Source organism: Larus michahellis, chromosome 4, assembly GCF_964199755.1.
Source record: "Larus michahellis chromosome 4, bLarMic1.1, whole genome shotgun sequence".
Classification (NCBI taxonomy): domain Eukaryota; kingdom Metazoa; phylum Chordata; class Aves; order Charadriiformes; family Laridae; genus Larus; species Larus michahellis.
This window is the reverse complement of record NC_133899.1, coordinates 39662937-39675831: the sequence shown is the minus strand read 5'-3', so window position 1 is coordinate 39675831 and position 12895 is coordinate 39662937. Positions and strand designations below refer to the sequence as shown.

Genomic DNA, 12895 nt, shown 5'->3' with positions numbered 1-12895 from the left:
AAGGCCTACCCAAAGGAAAACTTAAAGTCACAGCTCTCTGAGATGCTCAACTGCTGCAGCTACACCAGATTGCCCACAGCAAATTCTTTGGCACATCATGTTTTAAAACACAGAATCATAGAATTGCCTAAGTTGGAAGGGACATTTCAGATCATCAAGTACAACCATTAACCTAACACTGACCAAAACCATCACTAAACCATGTCCCTAAGCACCACATCTAGCTGTCTTTTAAATACCTCCAATGATGATGATTCCACCACTTCCCTAGGCAGTCTAACGCAACACGACTGCCTGCAGGCTGACATGTGGTGGCCTCCAGGAGGACTTCAATTCAGTTTGCAATCACAACCTCCCCTCAACTCCTGGGGGCCAATCACAGACCTCTGCCAAGGCCAAAAGTCTTTTTGGCATTGTGTAGGCAAGCACACCAACAGCTGTACCCACATAGTACAAGGAGTGATGTGGTGAGCATCAGGATCAGCTCTCCTGCTTGAATGGCCATGCGGAGACAGTGCTCAGCATGAGGCTCAAACTCATTCTCTGGATCTACTCTGGGTCACCCTGTCCATTCTACCACCAGGATTTATGTCATAGAAAGGCCTAGGGAAGAACCATTTCTTATTCTCTTATCCCCCAGAGACATAAGTTTTTTATTTCTATAACAAGTTCCTGCTGTGAAGGGATATGTTGTTAGCAGTCCGCAAGCCAAATCTGCAAATTGTAGTTGCTTTAAAACCTACTCAAAGTTTAAGAAGTTCCAGACTGTTCCTGTACGTCAGATTCCTGCCTATATACACATATGGTGACCATCTGTCCTAAAAGATCCAAATGTCCTTAGCTTTCCTACTTGCACTGAAGGGACCCTGGACACTTTCTGAAATTAAACTATACATTTGTGCTCATATAGTTGCCAAAAAGTTGCACCCTTTCTGCAGCTGGTCATTTTTATTTTGGCATTTTCATCAGCCCAAATAATTACTTAATTAGATGCGCTACCTCCAAAGATAAAGGAAAAGATTTCACCTTGAAAAACAAAAATCGTACAATTACAGCCTGGAGATTAGAGTCCTCTGCAGTGATGTCATTCACTTTGGCTTTGCACTGACTTGATTGTGCTTTATCTCAACTGATAGCTCAGGGCAAACTTTCGCTGAGGTCAGGAGCTGTGAAGACCTCACCGTGTACCTATCTGCAAGCGTCCGATGAGTCTGAGGCTGGTTCACATATCCAAACTCAGCTGTATTAGTACAGCTTACAGTGATCTCAGGTAAAAACTTTTATTTAAGTTTCCTCCTCTAAATTTTGACTGATGCGATGTTTGACTGGACACTTCCATCATCCAGAGAGGGAACGGCAGTACCATGGACTCCTCACCCGAAGTGAGAGATGGGTAGAGCAGAGACAGCAAATGTTGCGAACCAGCAAGTGAGGAGCTCATGCTGAACAACCTTTCTCTTCCTTGTACCACTTTGAAGAAGTCACTTCTGAAGTGTTTTTCCCCTCAAACCTTACACAGGTTAAAACTGATGCTGACTGCAGTGTATGCCTAGCTTTAACCCTTTCCCCTTTGGAAAGCCTAGCTTCTATTTCCAAACAAAGTCCTTTCTTCTTTGCAATGCCCCTGGAGAAACCTGCCTGCTCACAAAGTATTTAAGGGTTGACAACAGCAGTATTTTAGGTTTTGAAGGGTCAACATCATTTGAACTAGCTTAATCTCACGGGTCTGTGAAGCTGGGTTAGAAATGCTGCCTAAACAAGAACCCCATCCACCTTGCCTTAGTCCTGGCTGAAATCCAGAGACAAGGAGGAAAGCAGATGGGGGGAAAAAAAGAAACGGCTAATTAAAGGCCAGGTTCTGAGCATCTGTATCTCCTTCAGGTCATTATGGCCACATCTAGGGAACACACTCAATTTCATTGAAAGTTCCTCTTTTCTTTGCTGTCAGCATCTAAACTTTGTTGGCCTTAGGCCCCGCAGAGCCTCATGAGCTTTCCCTTCACTTCATCATGAGCAGTTTTCTAGGCACGGGTTAAAGAGCAGGCTGCTGCTTGCGTAAGGAGAGTTACTGCGGAAACATCAATATGCCAGACTGTCTGGAGGAACCCCAACTGGCTCAGCGACCATGTCTCCTGACAGTCCCCACCACTTTTTCCACACGGTCACCACCATCCTAGTTATTTCTAACCCGGGTTGGAGCCCCTCTCCTTGAAGGCCGTCACTCCATAAGGTATACATCTATACCGAACAAGACAGCAGTATCTCAGTGGGACGCCAATAAACTGCATCTGGAATGAAGCCCAGGAAACTCGAAACTGAAATGCTCCATGTGTCCCACTTTATAGAAAGAGACGAGGCTGAACTAGCAATATTGAAAGAACCAGCATCCACAGGGACTAGCGTGGCTGATCCTAGCCTTCATTTAGGTACCGTAAAGTAGACGGATTCACTGGGGCAGACCACGAGTCCTCCGCTTAGTGAGGAGGCAGCACATGGATATGCTGCCAGGAGGGAATGTCCCATGAGAGCGGATGCAATGGAGGCAAGAACAGGGGTTGGAAAGGACATCGGAAATGCCAGTGGTCTGTGTGAAGGAGCTAGAAATGTGGGAAAAGGAGGCCCAGAGTAATGGCTGAAGGAAGACAGAAGCAGTCTGTGTTTTCTTCCCTGGGGCTTGGAGTTCTGGTGGCAGAGCCGTCCTCTGAATTCACCAGTCCATAATTTTGTGGTCCATATTTGGAAATATATAGGCCACATGATCCAATTTAATTTCCCATATTCATATTGTTGAACAAATGATATGCCTCCTCAGGCTGCACTGAAACATGCCCCACACATTCCTGTCGTACATACACAACTGTCCTAGTGAGGTGTCTCCTAAAGAACCTGGAAAGTTGGTGTTTCTACCACTGCTCGTGTATTTAGACTGACTGCTAATTTGTGTATGGTTCTACTCATTGTCTGTGGAGGGAATTAGCTTATTGTCCCTCAGAGTAAACACAACATTTACCAGTTATTATGCACAGATTCTGGAACTCACAACATTTAACAGATTTTGTATAAACCTATCTGCAGGAAGCAGAGCTAAAGATTTGTTGCTGGATCAACCTGTCAATATCGAAATGTCTAAAGAGACACTAAATGCACTGTAATTGTTCCTGAAAGTCCTCAGTTGTCCTCAAACACAATAAAAGCCTTTCAGGGAGTGATTCAGTTGCTCACAAACAGTTACTCGGTGCCATCCCATACATAGAATCATAGAATTCATAGAATTGTCAGGGTTGGAAGGGACCTTAAAGATCATCTAGTTCCAACCCCCCTGCCATGTGCAGGGACATCTCCCACTAGATCAGGTTGCTCAGAGCCCCATCCAGCCCTACATCCAAGCAGGGTCTGCAAAATATTCAGGTGGGACTGATAGAGAGGACACAAAGAGGGTCCCCTGCTTTTCCACGGCAGCAGCTGGAGACCAGACAGAACATGTCAAAGAGCACTAGATGGCTTCTTTTAGCAGATAACTGAGCTGTCAGTGTCCGTAGCAGCTGGATGGACAGGAATTTTGTGTCTTTGGCTTTAATCATCAGGTGCAAACCACAGTAGCTGTTTCAGAAGGACGTGGAAACGATCTAAACGTCCAACAACATTCAGTTTGATCGCAAAAAGAGCTTTTAAGGACAAGTGCCTAGCAGGCTGCAGCCTTTTGTGGCTCACAAAGCTCCGAGAGCAATGCCAGCACCTTTATGAAGTGCCTCATGGCACAGACGCTGTACCTTATAAAGGTAAAAAACTTGCAGCTCCTGGACTGCTGGTTTTTTTGCAGAGGTCTCCCCAGTACTTAACTTTAATCACTTAAAAAGTGCAAAGTGCAAGTCTAGCATCAACCACTTAATAATAGCTGGTCTTGTCCCTTTACTGCCCTCTCCTCTGAACGCTGTTTAAAAGCGGTGTCTGTAACATCAATATTTAACCATGAGGCTTGCTCATTCTCACCAGGATGGGGATTGCTGTACGCGTGGGCTAAATCACAGTGCCTAGACAGCTGATAATAATGAGAGCATCTTTCAAGATGAGGCACTTGATTGCTACTCTAAAGCTTACTGGTGAAAGGAATGTGTAATCTATTTTTTTCATTGTGTTTGCAATGAAATAACTTGTTTAAATGTTAGTCATCTGGATTTATATAGCTCATTTTTAGAACTGGGTTAGCACCTGGCAATCCAGCCTGAGCAAGCATCAGGCTATCCCAGTCGCTGGCCCATTTGATTTCCCTTTCCTCTTTCTGGAACGCATGACTGACTGACTTTTTTTTTTCTGATCTGATTTCCTTCCCACTTCACAGGAGACAAATCCAGGCACTCAGACCAGCTGCCTGTCGGGAAGCAGCCCGGCAACGGTGCCCTCCTCCTGGCGGCTGAGCCGCAGGGCTGGTCCCTCTGCCACGTCTCCCGTGGGCAACGCGGGACCCCGGGTACAGGAAAACAGAGAGGCAAAGCACTTTATTTTCCAAGTGTGAGACAAACATCGAGGGAATTTTCAATATCACTGTCCATGATGTTTTCCTGAACATCAAAAGAGATTTTTCCTGCTATTAAAAAGCTTCATCTCTGCTTTCCAAGCTGTCTTTGTACTTCCTTTCCCAAGTGTTCCACTCTGGTTTTTCTCTGCCTTTGCCTTAAATTTCTGCAGCGTGGCCCAAATACAAAGTGCGCTCCCAGCAGAAAACACACTGCAAAATTCTGCCTGTCCTCTGCCTGGCTAAAAGCTGTGCAGAAGCCTTCTTCGTGTCTTCTGCACATCTGGGGATGGCGCTGATAAAGACAAACAGGCAAATGATGCTACCTAATGATTTCTTTTCCCTCGGGGGAAGCGCTGAGAAGGATAATAGATATACTTTGCAACACTGTTCCCAGGGGGGTTTGTCTAAGCAGGGAGAAGAATTAATAGGCAGCTTTTTAGGGAGAGAAAAATTTGCGAACGTATAGAAGCATTAAGGAGATTTGCTGGGATATCAAATCCCTGGGACCTAAAAGTGTCCAGCCCACATCCCCGCACCCGGCCAGCACAGGTAGCGCCGGTGAGGTCCATCCCACTGCAGTGGGGGGACTGTCTCTCCAGGGACCACCAGCACAGGTATCGCTCTCCGGAAAGGATCCATGCGTCGGGGATGAGAGGAATACTGCTGGGGAGGGAAGCTGGCAGAGCCAGCCAGCAGGAACCACAGGCACAAAGTGTGCTGGACACGGGGATGCACGGCTGGAAATTAAGAGGAGCTCGGATGGGCTGGGTAAGACTTAGGAGCACTGATTTGCATGAAGAGAAATAGAAGAGCCTTAGCCTGTATGTGCATTAGCGGGAAAACTGCTTGCTTGCCATTGACTCCTGACATGCCTCTGACTTTTGTTACAGTCGTAAGCAATTTAAAACCAGCGAACTTGACTCAATGCTTTCGTCAACCAGTAGAGCTGTCTTGAAGACAGCCAAACCTGCAGGACAGTCTAGGCAAAGTGTTTTAGTTTTTGCCTGCTCATAAGTTAATTTGTCTTGGAGTGCCCAGGCTGCATACCTGCTGAAACAAGTTGCATAATTCCAGGGGAAGCACAGCACTATGTCTGTGTAGGGAAGCATTTCCCAGGGCCGGGGCATTAGGGAACCATTTAAAGCTAAGGAATCATACATAATGCAATGAAAGGAGGGAATTTCTCTGGCTTTCCTCCAAAAGCCAAGCATTATTCATTGATCAGAAAACAGATCTCCATCTCTACTGAAAACATTTTTTCCTCCATTTGCTAAGTGGAAAATGACAAATGAGATAGCGGTGCCCTCTCTCACATCCTTTCTCCTTCCGTCTGTCCAGGCATCCCCATCGCTTCGCCCTCCCTCAGCGTACTACCACAACCGTACCAGCAGCTACTTACTTGGCACCACTAGCAACCTTGGGGGCGGTGGAGGTGGAGGAGGTGGTGGTAACAGTGGAGGTGGCCTGCACTGGCAGATTTCCTGGCAGCTCTCTGTGACTTTCTCCGCTACAGGCTTGGAGCATGACTTCTGGGGCTCACCCCGAGTGATCTGTGAAGAAACAAGTCATTGCATGAGCAGCAGAAACAGTGAAAACTGATTTTCCATGAATGTGTTTCTTGGACTTGAGTATTTGAGCAGCACCTTGGACCTGTAGTAAGAACTGAGCTCATGTTCCTCACTAAAGCCGCTACAAGGAGGTCTCTTCCCTACATGGTCTCCATTTTTTATTTTTTAACTTAACAAAATATCTTCATGTCCTCTTTCCCTCTGCCAAATTTGGTGGAAATCGTCCAGCTGGTTTCTGAGTTATTGTGGGGCGATGGGAAGTTGGGTAGCGGCAGACAGTGTGATTGCGTAAGCCTTCTTTCCTTAGTAAAGCCATCTAGCAGCATGCATTATTCACAGGGTCATTGCTGCAAGCCAAAGAGAGCTAATAAAAATTACAAGACAGTTAGGGTCAGGATTATGTTCATTTTTCCTTATGGCAGAACTGAAAGCCAGAGGAGATCTCTCCTCTGCTTTGCCAGCCTTGCTTTGATGTTCAGATAGCATTTCATGGAGTGTTTCGCTTCCCACCAAGGGGAGAGGGAGCCCACATTTTACTCATCTGCGGACCACAGCAATGACATGGTCAAAATGGAAATGCCACAAACTGTGACTTGTAGCCTCCGTAACATGCAGTGTCGGGTAGTAACAAAGCTGAGGCATCACAGAACCCAAGTGTAGGCATTGCTTGGCCATGGACAATGATTTAGCCGGTATTGGTGTATAATATATTCAATTGCATGATCGGGTCAGGACAAGGACCATTTATCAACAGCATATTTTTCTTACCATTGGTAATATTTACATGGCTGGGGATTTAAGGAATATTCAGTAAAATTCCTAATCTAATGCTAAGAAATGAAGAGGAGTGAGTCCCTGATGAAAAGGAAATTGGCTGAACATCACAGGAGCTTCTGAGAGGTGTTAACTTCAGAGGTCTCTAAGGCAGCTCTTTTTGAATGGACTGAGACTTAGATGGAAAATACTGGATACAATTTTAAGGAGACAAAGCCTAAAAGACAACTAAGCATGTTATCTAACAAGCAGTTCGAATGCAGGATTAGGAGACCACCTGGGACAGACTTGTGTCTTGCTGAAGCTAAGGACAATTATGCTAGCATTCAGCTGTTGCCTTGTACAGTTTGGTCTTGCGCGGGTTATTTTCCTAATAGTTTTGGCCTAACATCATCATCTTGAATTAGCTCTTTTCCACAACATGTTGGTCATTACAAAGCAGATGTCCCACGTCATGCTTTCTGACCTGTTTTAGGCAAGCCTCTTCTGCCTCCCCAGACTGTTCCCAACCCAGGGTTGTCTTCTCCCCCTCCTCTCTCCTGCCCAAGCTTTGCCCCCCCTCCAGGCACACAGTCTGTCTCCTCTCCCCTTTCATCCCTCGCCCCCAGCCCCCAGCACAGCCAATGAGCCTCTCCCACCACCCACAGCTGGGCACCAAGGGTGCTGTGCCACCTCTTGGCTACAGGAAGGCTGTGCTTTCATGTATTTCTGTCCAAAAAGAGAGACGTGGCTAATTAAAACAATATCACTGCACAAAGGACATGTTCACATGCGTGGAAGGTTTCTAAATGCAGAAAGATGCATTACTGTGGCCTCAGGGAATTGGAGGTAGGGCTTTGTTGATTAAATATCATAGAGAGGGAGGAAAGAATAGAAGAGGCTACGCGTAGCTGAGTTGGAAGGATGGCTTGGCACCGCACAACTCAGAAGGCTCAGTTCTTTAAACAGCTTGTCAAATTCTATTACCAAACATAGGGAAAAGCAAATTCAGCACAAGCGCTTTCCAACTTTCCCCTTCACCATCAGGTAACAGCAAGAGGATGGTTAAAGACCATCCCAGACAGCTTCCAGGAACTTACACAAACTCCCTGAACGCACTAATGAATCAAAGCGACTCGGCTTCATAATCCCTCACGTCTGGTAGTAAATCTGTCTGCGAAGCAGGCTTATTTATTTTTAAAGCAAGTGATCACAGGCAGCAGAATATCCTCCGTACAGCTCCAGCTCTTCCACCGCTGCCCAGGCGCCAGGTCGGGGCATTAGGGACTGTCCCCAGAAAAGCCCCGTGGGAAGAGCAGTGGCACACCTGGGGTACCTCCCAGTTGTACTGGTGTGACAACACCTACTGTGCTGACAGAGGGAATAGGGTAACACCTCTCCACTGGCCCTGGCAGCTGATTAGGAAGCAACCACTAACTCCTATCTACAATTACCGTCCCCTACCTGGTTCCGCAGCTGCTGAATCCCACAGCTCGCTACAGTCTCGGAGGAGCCAGAGCAATGGGAGAGAATAGAGACAGGGAAGAACAACATTGAGCAGACTTGGAGCCAGCTTCATTTGCAGCCCAGAAGCAGCTTTGTGTATATAAGTCTGAAGATGGTGCTGGTATGGAAAAGCTACATTGACTTATTGCTCTAACTTAATATCAACCAGATCCAAAGGCTTGCTCTGTCTTTTTTTAGAACTATTGACTGCTTTTAAATCCCTGGAGGCTCTCCTACCTTAGGCTGGTAATAGAGTGTCCTCAGAAACCAGTAGATATTTTTCTCAATTACTTTGCAGACAAGATTAACCCTATACATGCCCATCCACTCCCTGCTCCGGTACACTTTTAAAATATTCTTTCTGAAAAAAAAAAAAAACCCAAACCAAAAACGATGTTGCTTTGTCTCTCAATACTTAGTCTGAACCTTTACCAAAATTTACCACAATCATTTTTAAATGGTTGGGAAGGAACTGGTAGTTAAAATCATGGGCTTTATCAGCTATTTGTTTCCCTTCTCTTGTCACTCAGTAAAATGTCTGGTTGTTAGAAGATACCTGTAGGAACACAGATATTACCTTGCCAGGGAGTTTAAAATAATAAAGATATCGTAAGCTGGCTGAAATCTGGCAGGAAAAGGAAAGACCTGAATTGAGGTTGAGGGCCTTGAGGAGGAGAGAAATAGTCAAGGACTGCTGCAAGAACATTAACTAACAGTAGCAAGATAGAATTAAGAAAAAAAAAGAAAAGACATTTGGCTCCTTTTCAAGAAAAAAAAATCCCACTGTTGATGTCTATTAGTCTTCGTATGAAAGGAATGAAGGCTATTACTTGTGTCTTCTAAAGGTAAGCAGAACAAATCACTAAAAAATATGCTTTAGGGAACAATCTTGCTCTGGCAGAGGATGATGAAATAAATTACTCCATGTTTCTTTCTTACTGTCTGCAATTCAAGGTAAGATGCCTTTACAGGAGATGTCAGGAAAAAAGAGGCATGTTGAAAGAGCCTAATCTTTCTCTGGCCAGGTCTGCTAATTAGAGCCTGGCCTCAAGCTTCACTGCTTCTTTGTTCTGCTGGACACTACCATGGCCCCAGAGTGGCTTGGGAAGCACTTGGCAGATAACAACTAACCAGACCCTCGCCGGGCTGCCAGGCAGCTTGTAGCACGGAGGTTGCCTTGGCAAGGGGTCATCTCCAGAGAAGGACCACACAGGGCTTGATCCTTAGTTGTCACTTCTGTACCTTCCAGCCATTCCTCCAGGTGCTGGAGGTGCCATGGACACGTGTCTCCTCAGCCTGTCTGAAACTTGGTTGCTTGTTTGGCATGAGGCTTTCTCAGCACACTCAGCAGCTGGCCAGTTTGGACATACACGTTGCCTGGACTTCAAGCTTGATGCATTTTTTTGCCCTGCTCTGAAAAGACATAGAGTTAACTTTATGGATTTGTGTATTTGACACAAACATGCTTTGCAAAAAGGGCAAATGTTTTAAAATATTCATGGAAATGAAAATCTGATCCACAAATGTCCAGGGAAAAGCAAACAGAAAGCGGTAACTCGTAGTTTCCTTTTGCAGTCTCTGTTGGTGTATTTCTTTTTAATCCAAGATTTCCTTCAGAAACAGTGATCCTAGTCCTGATTTGCACAGAGTGGAAGAATAAATCTGCCTGTGGTCAGGGCTGTTTGGTATTTCAGTAGAGTCCCATGGGGTTGCAGCAGTCCACGAGCATGCTTCTACAGAGTGGGATGGGAAAAGAGGATTAATACAGTCCCCGGAGGGTGGCCCTCTTGTGACTTTTTGAATCAGGTAAAAGGAGGAAAGCTCGAAAAGTGCAGTTGACTGAAAAGGCACTGAGACCTCTAAAAGCCTGCTGATGTGGCAAGAGCTTTGTCTCTTGGAAGCAGTCTACAGAGATGAGATCTCAACACCGCTGCGTAAATCCCAGGACGGCTCTGCATAATTCACATCAGAGTTAATCCAGATCCATGTTTATGAAACCAGAAAAAACGTGACCCCGCTATTTATCATGATACTTACTGCTCTTTTTTTTAATTATGTCAAAAGCCTCAGACAGAATCATCCCTTCCTTCTTGTCACGGTGCTGGCTATGATGCTAATGAGAAAAGATTGTGAGTTTTGTTTTGGTTTTGTTTTTTTTTTTTAATAAGATACATGCTTCTCCTCTGATTAGCATCTGACTGATTCTCTTAAGTGCCTGAAGGCAGGGCCTGAGGAGGGAATGCAAAGATGTGGGAGGGAAGGCCATTCCACACGTAAGTCACGGCACAGACAAATGGGTGGAGAGGGGCTGAGAGGAGAGACGTGAGAGAACACGATGGCTGCTATGGATGGGGCAGGGGAGCGACATGATGGGACATTACTGAATTAGTCGAGGAGAGTATGGCTTGTGAGACTTTGAAGATAAGAGCAAGGATCATGGCTTAACATGGGGAAGGGAGTCATGGGAGGGATTCAAATATGAGTTTTGATCACAGGAAGGCCAGTGTGACGGGAAGCGCTCCACACCTGCCCTTTCCATTGGTACCCGCTGATGGGAGCCTTAGATACATCCCAGTTTTGGGAGAGCTGGAAAAAAGCTTGAGTATAAGAAGATTTGTTGACTGCCCTTCCACAGAACAGCAGGCAATAGCACAAGTACAGTTGATGAATGGGACAAAAAAACTTCCGAATTATTGCAAGGAAAAGCTGGGTCCCTTGGCTTTTGCATTTCTCAGAGCCTATTTCAGTTCTTATAAACGTAATTATTTCTGAAAGATCAGCTTAAATCATCTAAGTAGTTTGCCAGAAAGATGTTTATGCAAGTTTTTTTGTGTCTGCTTGATTGACTGACTGATTACAGGAGAGAAGTTGCGGAAGGCATCTCTTTTTACACAATGGTGCTTCCCTTAAAAATGCAGTTACAGTTTTAACTTAAGCTTAGCTCCCCGAATACTTGAGCAGGACAGCACAGAGGTAGCACTGGCAGAGATTTTTATGACAGGGGCAATGGTTTGAAGGAGGTTGGTTTTGTTGCATTTCTGTTCATTTTAATCTGCAAGGAGCACAAATCCTCTGTCATTCCTGGGCAGAGACAAGATGCTAAAACAAACAACATCTCTCTTTAATCTCTTGGGAGTCACTAAGTTTGGAACAGGGAGTAAAAGACGTGGAGTCCCCACTGTGTTTTCTCCAAGAAAGAAACTGTAACTGTTTTGTTCTTGAATAGCATTTGGCTGGCTCATCAATCACTCCTCTGAAGACATATATTATAAATAAACTTTAAAATATCAAAGTGACGCATTTGAGTTGAGCTTTGCTGCCGTTCTGATTCTCCGAACTGGATGGGTGCTCTCCCTCACCGTACACTCCTTTCTCCCGGTCCATCTTGATGGTCACCCCCCGTCACAATCAAGGTCACACAACGCCACGGCGTCGGAGTTGGCAAAAGCTGATTCAGCCCTTTTACCCAGAGAATCCTCAATTGGCGAGCAACAGCGAAAACCCACGGCAAAACATGACCAAAATTAGACCGCCGGAGCTTCGCTCCGCGCATTGCTCCTTCGGCGCATCTTGCCACCTACAGCCAAACGAGCTTAAAAACCCCTCCATCTGCCGGCGCGCCCAAAAAAGTCAACTACACCTTGCTTAGAGAGACCACACCGAGTTCGGCGGTGCCGGGGAGGGGGGGTTGGGAACCGGCCGCCCATCCCTCACACGCTCCGTCTGATAAGGATGGAGCGGGGGGGGACGACACACCGCGCCGAGGGGAGCAACAGCTCTCCCTGCTCGACCCTCGCCCCGCCACCCTCTGCTTGCACCGGTCCCGGGGGTGCCGAACGAGGGGGGTGTCCCCCCACTACCTGCTCTCCCACCCCGGCCCCGCCGCCCCCCGCATGATGCCGGCGTGCGGGAGCGGCGCAGCCCCGGGCAGGCTCGGGCGGCCCTACCTGGACGGAGCCCCAGAGCGGGTGGAGGGCACAGTGCAGCAGCAGGGAGGGCCAGCAGCAGCGGAGCAGCCCCAGCAGCATCCCTCCTGGGCGGGCGGGCCGGGGAGTGGGCTCCGGGCGACCTGGGGAGGGAGCAGAGCGAGCCGGCAGCAGAGGCGTTGGCTCGCACCCATCCCCGGAGCGCGACTGTCCCAACTTTAATTCTGGAGGGGAGGGAGGGAAGGAGGGAGGGAGGGAAGGAGAGGGGGAGGGTGGAGGGAGGCAGGGAGATGGGCGGGTGGGGAGGGGAAAGGGTGGTCGGGAAAACCCAGCGCCCTGCAAGTCCCGGCTCCCTCAGCGGGGAGACATGCCTCCACCCCCGGCCCTGCCCGCCTCCCTCCCCGCCCCTCCCCGGGATGCTCCGCCGCCGGCAGCCTGCCCGCCCCGGGGGCTCACCGCCCAGCCCGAGGCGCCCTCACACCCCGGGGGATGGAGCGGGCGGCGGAAAAAGTTTGGGAGCCGGGGTCGGGGGTTAGAAGGGTCCGGTCGCTGCCGGGGGGCTCTGCGGGGGGAGGCGGGGAGAGCGGCGTGGCAGCGCAGCCCCAGGATTGCATCTCCCCCCTGCC

The 12895-nt window shown here is 47.6% G+C and overlaps 1 protein-coding gene across 3 annotated transcripts in view; it reads right to left on the bottom strand.

Moving 5' to 3' along the window:
* PRIMA1 (proline rich membrane anchor 1) overlaps window positions 1-12612 on the bottom strand; it is a 54883-nt gene extending 42271 nt beyond the window's left edge. For all 3 annotated transcript variants that reach the window (XM_074584133.1, XM_074584132.1, XM_074584134.1), the window contains exons 1-2: window positions 12291-12612; window positions 5916-6066 (exon numbers count right to left, since the gene is read on the bottom strand). In XM_074584133.1, the coding sequence (XP_074440234.1) occupies window positions 5916-6066; window positions 12291-12371 (232 nt within the window). In that variant the 5' untranslated portion in view covers window positions 12372-12612. The remainder of the gene's footprint in view (window positions 1-5915; window positions 6067-12290) is intronic.
* Between the last annotated feature and the right edge of the window lie 283 nt (window positions 12613-12895).